Consider the following 10092-nt stretch of genomic DNA (forward strand, 5'->3'; position numbering starts at 1 on the left):
ATAATTTCAGAATAATAGGATATCTAAAAAAGTGAATCGAAAACACATTGTGTCTATTAATATTTTAAGAATGTACTTCAAAATAACACACCCCTGTTGAATTTAAGTATAAATACAGCACTAGAATCAGCACTTAATAACTTCTACCAAGATGAGTTGTAAGTATATTTTTTTGTATATATCTATATTAAATAATTTACAAAAATTTATATTTAAATAATTTTATTATTTTTCATTGAAGTACAACATTGATTATACATTATTGCACTCGGATGTGCTAAGTAAAAATGATTTTTAACAAATTTCTTTACAAATTCATCGTTATAAAATTTGTCAGTTGTACTTAATTCTTTTAAACATTGATTTCTATTCATTTTATATAGAAAATACAAACAGAAATATCCGCAAGTTGTTGAATATAAACTCTGATGAACTATATTATTCCAGCAACAATTTTTAGAATTTTGTTTTATAAATTTTATAATTTTCGTTTTTGTCGGTTTCATTCCATAGCTATCATAGTAAAAACAAGTTTTTTCGGTAAAGAACACAGATACCCAATGACTCCCAGGCTTATTTTTTTCATCTAAATTAATTATAAACGATTTACGATTAGCAATGCAAATGGGTAAGTCATCAGATGCAAAAACACCTCCGAAAGTCCTTTTTATTTTCGAATCACTTGAAGCCAGTCTCCATAAAGTAATGGTATTCATTAATAGTCCACAAACACAGTTCTTGAGTGATCAATTTCTAGAGTATTATTATATTCCAGCAAACAAATAACATTCACCGTTTCTAATATTGCAGTTGAAAATTTTAATTCAATTGAGATATTTCCTTGTTGATTAACACTTATATGCGATTCTGATGCAGAATGATCGGGAGTAAGATCGAAACAATATAAAGTATAGCCATCTTTATAATCGTCGTAAGATATATTTGTAAATTTATGATGGTTAATGCATCCTATATCTTCAAATAATGATATAAAATTTCTTGCATATATTTTATTTGTATAATCAGGAGTATATGGTTTTGGGGGAATCATTTGATTGTCTTTTAATAAACATATATAATTTAAATTGTAATTTTTAAAATTAAAAGGATTGTATTTTACATTTCCATTAAATGCCGAATTTGAAACTAAACCAATTGTAATTCTATAAGGTAACTGACCGATAACAGCATTTGATATATTTGTAGACTGAATTCCACTACTTAAAGTAAAAACTTTAATATCTGTTCTGCGGAATGGCATTTTTATAATACCTGTTTGCAATGCTTTTTCTATTCCAATTTGAACTGATGAACTAACATCTACTTTATTAATTTTTAGAGATGCATTTTTAATAATGACTTTATAATTATCATTATTTGCCATTAAAGCAAAATTATCTTTTGATCTTTCTAATTTAATTCGTAAATCAACATTATTAATTAACAGTTTAGGTTGATGTGATAAATCAATATGAAGTCGTCCGACTAAATCTATTAGTCTACTTTGTTTACCAATATTAAATCTTTTAGCCATTCCTTCATTATTTTCTATGGAATCCATATGTTGTGCAGTATCTTTAAAAAATAATGCACTCGTTAAAAAGGTTTCTTGTGCTTCTTTTGAGTAAAATAATAAGGCCTCCAAAATTGCTCTGTAGGGATAATTAACCTGTGAAATTACTTGTTTGTCGTTTAGAAAAACACTGCATTGAGAGAACAAACTATTTAAAAAATAATTGACAGGAGCAACTTTTTCATCTACAGCAGTATCTGTTCCATTTTTCTTTACAATTTTTGCTTGAACATGTAGATAAATTGAATGTAGATCGATATAATTTTCACCAGAACCGGATACATAAAATTCAATTGGTGCTCGACTATCCGAAATTGTTGCGACAGGATGTACTATAACTTCTGATGTATTGTCAATAGCTAATTGAGTTGAAACTGTACTGAATAAATCCAACTCACTTTTGGTGCATGGACAAGAGTGTGGATCCATTTTCTCACTCAGTAAATATATCTTTTAGTTTTCGCCTTTTATTCTGCGACTGAATTAATCTTTTCATTCGTTTTCTTTTTATACCAGATCCACCTTGTACTTTTTTAATTACATCATCTTTTATTTCGGAACCAATATCTTTTAAATGTGATTTTGTAGATTCTTTAAATGATTTCCCGCTAATTACATCCGATCCAACATTTGATGCAAAGTTTAATGCTTTTCGTCCTAGATATTTTCCTACTTTACTAAGAATAGGAATTGATTTACGAAATAAATCTCCAAAAAATCCATATCCTCGTTGTATTTGCTGTCCCGCAAAATAATTCCCTGTTCCTAATTGTCGTGTGAGAGGAAATCGTAACTCAGGTCTGTATATCGTTCCTCCCGCTTGATTACAGTAATAATTTATACAATCTTTAGGATCGAGCTTCATTTTGTACTTTCAAACATGAACTAATATTAACAAATAAGACTAAGCACTATTTATAACTGCTTAAAAGATAGAACTAATAATGTTTTTCCTCCAAAAAAGACAATTTCTTTTCCACCGGCAGTTCTCAACTCGATTTCAATAGTATCAATATAATTTTTTTTCAAAGGAAAATATAAAGGTGAGGGATAAACTTTAACTATTTGATCGGTCTTTTCTCCCATAACTGGTATAACTCTTAGAAGAGGAGCTGTTATATCCCCCACATGATGAGAAGCAACAATATTTGAATAAATAAAAATTTCTGAAATTCCTGCAGACAATTCAAGTGGATATTCACTTACATATTCGCCTGCTGAAAATTTCTGTGTTTTAAATCCTAATAAATCCTTTAATTCGTTTCCAAATTCAATCGTTATATTTTTAGGAACTTTTAAAATGATTTTGTTATTAGGCAGTAATCCTAATTTAATATATTTAAAAATTCCGAGAAATTTTTCAGCTGATGAATATAATCCAATAGGAATAAAAATTTTTTCTTCTACATCGATTTCTTCAACAACTTTTTTATTTCTTTCTATTAAAATTATAAATTGATCCTTGTAAAATACAGGATTTGATAGATATTCCTTAGACCCAGTCCGCAATATTAAATTTGAAGTGTCTTGTTTAAATATAATTTCTTTCAGTGGAAAATTTAATAAATAAAGTAATTTGTGAGCACTGTCTTTTGTAACATGCAACTCGAATCCCTCTTTCACATTTATTTTTACATCTTTATAATCCTTGTCTAAAACGAATTCTACCGAGTTAGAGCCAGTTAAGGAAACTATATTATTGTTTATCCAATCGAAAAGCGTCTTTCCTTCATTTTCTTTAGCTGTAGTTAGTGGAATCGTATATGTTTTATCTTCTATTTTTTCTCTTCTAATTTTATGCTTAGTAATAGTATAATCATTGTTATGATTAGATATGTTAAACCAGTTTCTAGGAATAATAACTTCGCTCAGACCGACTACCCATTTTCCATGTAAATCAATAGCCGGACTCATTTTCACAGTGAAATTAGACTGCTTATTTTCAGGAAATAAATCCATGCTAGCATTGCTTATCAGAGTTACAAAAAAGTCAGACTGCATCATTTTGTTACCTTCTGTAATTCTTCTGTATAAAATTTTCCTTCTAAAATTTCATTATTTAAATCTTTCAATATGTACGTCGGAGGATGAGATGAAAAACGATCGTGAATAACAAATATTTCTTTTGTCCAACCTGGTAGATATCCTCGACTAAATGTTTTACGTATTTTCGAGATTCGAACAAAATCACCAATATTAAATTTAAATGTATTCCCTCCTTTTATACCATACAACTTTTCGAAAATCATGCTATGATGTAGAGGGGTAACTTCTGACGGAGACATACCGATACTTCTATGAAAACTATTATTGTAACTTTTTACAATATCAGATAATTTATCGATATATTTAAAAGACTTACGATACGTAAATAATCTATATATTTTATTCCGCAGAGTTTTATTTAATCTTTCGACAACAGCTGCTTTTGTATCAGAATGAGTAGAATAATGATTAATTTTAAATTTTTTAAAAAGATTTTTTACTAATCTATTATAAAATTCTTTTCCTTTATCAGTTTGTAAATTTTTTGGAATGTTTTTTCTAAAAATGATTTTGAAAGCTTTAAAAACTGACTGAGGTTTTTTATCTTTTATTGGTTCTACATAGCAATACTTAGTAAATACATCGATTACAGTTAGTAAGTATTTTACTCCATTATTAAATCTAGAAAATTGTTTTAATACAATTAAATCGGCTTGCCATAAGTCATTAGGATAAAAACTTTTAGTTTTTCTTCGCGAATATTTAATTCTTACAGGTTTATGAAGTGTATAAGTCAGTTGAGAAGATAGCCATTTTTTAACAACAGATTGTGGTAAATTAGATTCTTTAACTAATTTACTTACACCACCAAAAGATGCTGGAGATTTAGGATTATAGTATATCGATTTTAAAAGTTTTTCCATTCGGAATTATTCTTCCTCTTCCTCTTAGATTTTTTCCACTGGTGAAATAGTCTTGGAGAGAAAATTTCTTCGGGAGTCTCGACTGATGCTGGTTGATACTGTGTTTTTTCAGGTAATGTTGTCAAACTTTTGTTTCCAATCCACTCTTTAGGAATGTTTATTTTCTTTAAACCGTCCCAAAATTCGTTAAAACCAACAGGAACTAATGCGGTTTTTCTATTTCTCATTACATACGAAATTAAGTCTACTATATGACTTCCAAAAATAGGTTTCCCATCGGTTGTTAATTCACCTTTAGAATTCCATCCGTAATGACTTTGATTCAACTTATCAATTAAATGTGGTATATATTTTTGATATAATTGTGGTACAGATAAAATTATTTGTTTAATAAATGCATCATCGACAGCTTTTTCTTCGGGTTGAGATTCCGTTTCTTCGATTTTGTCGGATACAACAGATACTCTAACAGGTTCTTTTGGCGCATGAACTGTTCTCTGATATCTCGAAATCAATTGACTTAATAATTTGACTTTACTATCATCAGATAAATCACCAGTCTCAAGTAATTCTTCGATATTATTACCAATTCTTATTTCAGGTTTTCGATATGCCGACAACAATTCAGGAGGGACAAGAGCCATTTGTTTCGCCATTAGATTCTTTTTCCTATTACTTTACCAATTAGTCCACCTGCCATAGACAATAACGGAGCCAGTAGAAGAGGAAGGAATCCACCAGATTGATTAACTAAAATTTTTTTCTTAGTATTTAAAGGAACATTTTTTTCACTTAATTTCCTGATAATTTTTTTATATTTTTGTAATTTACGAACATCGGCAGGTATATTTCCTCTCCGCAAATTATCGCATATTTCACACAAAACTTTAATTTGATCCGGAGTAGCTTCTTTCAATATTGCTTTTCGTTGAGAAGGAGTAGTCTTAGACAAAAGTGCTAACATATGATAATTTTTCTTTACGTTCTTCATTTTATTGGTAAGTATATCCAAAAAATACCTTGTTCGTCAGGAAAACACGAATCTCTCACAGAAAATTTCTTATTCGTTTTAGGATGAAAATCTAATAACAAATAACCGAATTCCTTTTCTGTCGCTTTTTTATATGCATCCATAAAAAAATCACATTTACCAGCAAAAGCTTGCCGTCCCAAACAACTTACTTGACTTTCATCGCGATTATTTTTAAATAATATCAAATAATGTGTGTTTAAAGTTATATCTCTCATAATTCTATTTTTTGGAAACAAATTTTGCATTATCACGATCACGCTTACATTATAATGATGAGACTCTGTTGTAAACAAAAATGCAGTTTTTGAACTGAGTTCATGCATCAAATCATCAATTATTATTAAATCCCATCCTTGCACGGATTCAGGTAAGCCATACATGAATGTAACATCTTTTTCCTCGTGAAAAAACGGTAAATATACGGAATAACACCATAGAACCTTTTTTAATGTCTTTTCATAAATTTTGTTACGAATAATTTTTCTCACTAATGTTGTCTTTCCGCATTGCGAAGGTCCAACGATTATACAGTTACTAGGATGTTTGAAATACATATTAATCAAACTTATAAGCTTTAGTAAATTTATAATGCTTTGATCCACAAATTATCTCCCTAAATATTAATATATTCTTTTTGTTCCTTTCTATATAAATTTCTTTCATAACTTCTGAACATTCCTCGAACGAATAATATAATTTATTACTAACTTCATAAATTCTTCCATTCTCGTCAACAATTATAAAACCAAATTTTCCATTTCCTTTCCATATTTCATCGTTAACTTTAAAATAACGTAAAACAATAGGGAGATTATCAGGAATATCGAAAAAAAAATTATTTACCGCAGCAATACACGTATCTATAGACTTGTACAAACGAGGAGAAACAGAATAATTTCTATCACCGTCGTAAGTAATAATAAAACCATATCTCTCCATGATTGCAATTTTTAATCTTGGTATTAAAAATAAATTCTAACTTTCCTTAAAACTCAATTTATATCAAAAACCGACCAATCATATATCTTCTATAAAATAATTAATTTATAGAAACATTTAATAATTAATACAGAAACTTTGCCTTATTGTAATTAGAAAATTAATTTAATTCAAATTTGTGATCAGTATGTGTCATATTTATAATTAAAAAATTAATTTTATTCAAATTTATAAAAACATTTAATAATTAATACAGAAACTTTGTTTTAAAGTTAAAATAAAATTAATTTAATTTAAATTTGTAATTAGAAAATTAATTTTGTGATCAGTATGGCCCAAACCACTACTACTCGTCCACACACCCTTGTATTGCCCAGGTTGCCCTGATGTCGTTGGGATTGATACGCAGAAGCCCATCATACATGATGTTTCACAGTCCCGGCCCTGACTGAGAGTCCTGTGGACACCCCCCGGGACATCTGCGTATGGTCCGAGTTGTATATGCCTACTGTCCATCTGATTACTTAGGTAGTCGCTAAGAATTGCGAATAAGTTATTTGGACAGTGTTGCTTTTTAAGTTAATGGAGTATGGCCGGCCACCAGAGGGAGTTGAATGCATTCTTGTAATCAATTGAGATTAGTAGCACATGATGTTTTCTACTCCAGGCGTTATTTATAAACTGTATGGTCTTATGTAAGGCATGGTTAATAGACCTTCTAGGAACAAAACCAAACTGGTTGTTGTGCATAAGATAATTTTTGTAGAGATAGAAGTTGATGCGGTTGATAATTAGTCCATCAAGGACCTTCCCGAGTACCAATTAGTCTCCTTCCGGTACTCGGGAAGGTCCATCAAGGACCTTCCGAGTACCGGAAGGAGACTAATTGGCCTGAAGTCCGTGGCTGTAAAGGATTGTGACTTACCCGCTTTAGGGATGAATTTGATTTCTGCTTTCTTCCAAATCTGTGGGAACTGTGCCTGTTGTAGGCATTTATTTTACGTGAAAACGAAGGCTATGGGTACTGCCTCGAATGCCTTCTTGACCATGAGAAGGGTTATCTTGTCGATTCCTGGTGCTTTCTTGTCCTAAGAGACTTAACTGCTGCCTGAACCTCCCTCAAGGTGAACATGAAGAATAACCTGATTGGCCGAACGACTTCTAAAACAGGGCAGTAATGGCGAAGAAAGTAAGAGCCAATGTTTTGCTGATGTTCCTTTAGAGGACGTTCAGAAATAGACGCTCATCGTCTTTGCAACGTATTTTAAACTGCGGTTCAGCCAGCCAACGTCTATAGGCCGTTCTGTTGTTAAACATCGTTTAACGTAAACTCTGTCTCTGCAATCGGCTGTAGGAGTTCGGTCATGGGTTCAAGCTTTGCCCAGACAAGGTGGCCACGTGGAGTTTTCTGGTTTTCTCTACGTTTGTAACGTTTGAATAGGGGCCTGTTACCCTTAAAAGACCTCTCGGAAGGCATTCCCCTAAGCAGATTGTCCAAGTGTTGCGATTGCCATAACTTAATAAACAAGCAAACAGCGACAGCCGGATGACTGAGACGCTAAAGTGGGGCTGACACTTTGGGGATCAAATTCGAGCGTGCAATTCCCTTGGAATTTTTCATAATGATCTATTCTGGATATGTCAGATTCTATCTCTCATCATCCGGCCACAATGGGTATGAAAAAGGGTCTTCTTAGTGACTTCATAATGGAAAGAGCTAAAAATGATTTTAAAAAATTAAAATATATTGAAAACACATACGTATAACGTTCCTACGTATAATTTGCAGAAGTTTAAAAATATTCAGCTGTTTTCGATGGCGAATTCTAGGAGTCCTCAATCGCAGCTTAGTTTTGAGGCTCACTTGTTCTAAATACTAAGTAATGCTATCAAATCAATGTAGTACTTAACTAGCAGATGAGCCCGGCGTTACTCGGGCTGAAATAACAACAGCAAAGATTAACATTATTAGATTATTTTGTTCTTCTAACCTATCAAATACTATTTTATATTATAGTATTTGATTTATGTTTACAAAAATTATCTTACGTAAGAGTCTATCACACCGAGTGCCCAGTCTAACACATTTAAAAAAATTCTTTAAATTGTGTACAGTAGAATAAAGAATTTTTAAAATGTGTTAGACTGGGCACTCGGTGTGATAAACTCTTACGTAAGATAACCTTTATAATTATATAGCCGATCTTACCCGTTTTCACCGGGTGCAAAAATTAGGTTCCCCTCTTTCGAAACTAATTAGAGAATTTTTAGATGGGTCTAAAAATATGTTCGATTTTCCTGCATAATCAGAAAAAACCGCATGTAAAATAGTACAGTAAAAGCCGAGTTCTTCAGGGTAATCCTTAACCCTCTCCCTCGCCCTGCAGGGGAGGGAGAACTTCCAAAAATTCCTTCTTAGTGTTCATTCTCATGGTGTACCCTAACCGTGCACCAAATTTCAACTTTCAACTCAACCATTTAGACTCTGCGCTTATTATTATCAACCCATCTGGATTATATTATAAGATTTAATCGTTGATTGGGTTAATCGTTTCCTTAAAAGTAAATCTCTATATATCTAGCTGAAAATGGTATCTGTGCCTGAGCTTTGCAGAATGTATCTTTCTTGAATCTGCTAACTTTCGGAGGGCCCTGACAATGGGGTCAATCAATCGCGCGCTTCTTGCGCATGCGTGATGATCCAACGCTGGCAGTTTTGTTTTAAATTTGCTAATAAACAGTTAGACATTAAATGAAATGAATACTTTCATTAGAAAAACTTTTACTTTCTACTTTATAAATTTATGTTTTTTTTTTTTTTTCAAACTTCAATTAAAATTTAAAGAAAATATCATTCAACAAGTCTGTAAAATCATTTAAATTCTTTATTAAAATTTTGAAATATTAATCTAATAATTAAAATTTAGTTAATGAAGAGTCTCTTCTATTAAATAATAGTTTTTTTTCTCTCTCTCTCTTTTTGTCGCACAGATAGATATGATTTTCTATCAAGCTTTCATATCGAATGACATATTAAGTTAATTAATAGAGAGTGCAGATGACGCTCACTTTAACGTCGTTATAATTTATGTTGTTATTGGTTAATAAAAGTACTACTACATCTATTTTAAAATTTAAAATTTAATGAACTTTTTTGAAATAATAAAAAAAGATTTTTCATTCTTTTCGTATAAAAAACCGTTAATGTAGATATAAATTTCTGTTTTGCATCACACATCTATATTGTTCTTTAAGTTAATTCACATGAAAATGATTTAATTTCATTATTACTTACACATAAAAAAATGTCACTATCTGTTGACATTCTCGAAAATTAACTATAATGTTATTTTATTGTTATAGATATGAAATTTCTAAGAAAGACAAAATGTCACGTACCTAGAAAAATTATCATTTTTTTAAAAAATCATTTAGTAAAATTTTGTTTTGATATTCTGATAAAATAGTGTTACTATTAATACTAATATTAATAATAAATAAATTTATATTATAGGTAAAAAAAATTCTAGATATGTTTTTTAAGAGGCCTGAATAAAGCTTGCATTAAATACTTTTTATTTAAATACTTCAACAATTTTGTTTTTATAGTAAAAGTCTAAAAATAAAATTCAAAATGT

At 30.4% G+C, this 10092-nt stretch overlaps 1 protein-coding gene across 1 annotated transcript; it reads right to left on the reverse strand.

Moving 5' to 3' along the window:
- Positions 1 to 715: 715 nt before the first annotated feature.
- On the reverse strand, positions 716 to 2002 carry LOC136985472 (uncharacterized protein F54H12.2-like). The gene has a single exon (XM_067282761.1). The coding sequence runs from the start codon at positions 2000 to 2002 to the stop codon at positions 716 to 718; it is 1287 nt and encodes a 428-aa protein (XP_067138862.1).
- Between the last annotated feature and the right edge of the window lie 8090 nt (positions 2003 to 10092).

The sequence above is a fragment of the Centruroides vittatus genome, unplaced genomic scaffold (genome assembly GCF_030686945.1).
Source record: "Centruroides vittatus isolate TY-2023 unplaced genomic scaffold, ASM3068694v2 contig_970, whole genome shotgun sequence".
Classification (NCBI taxonomy): domain Eukaryota; kingdom Metazoa; phylum Arthropoda; class Arachnida; order Scorpiones; family Buthidae; genus Centruroides; species Centruroides vittatus.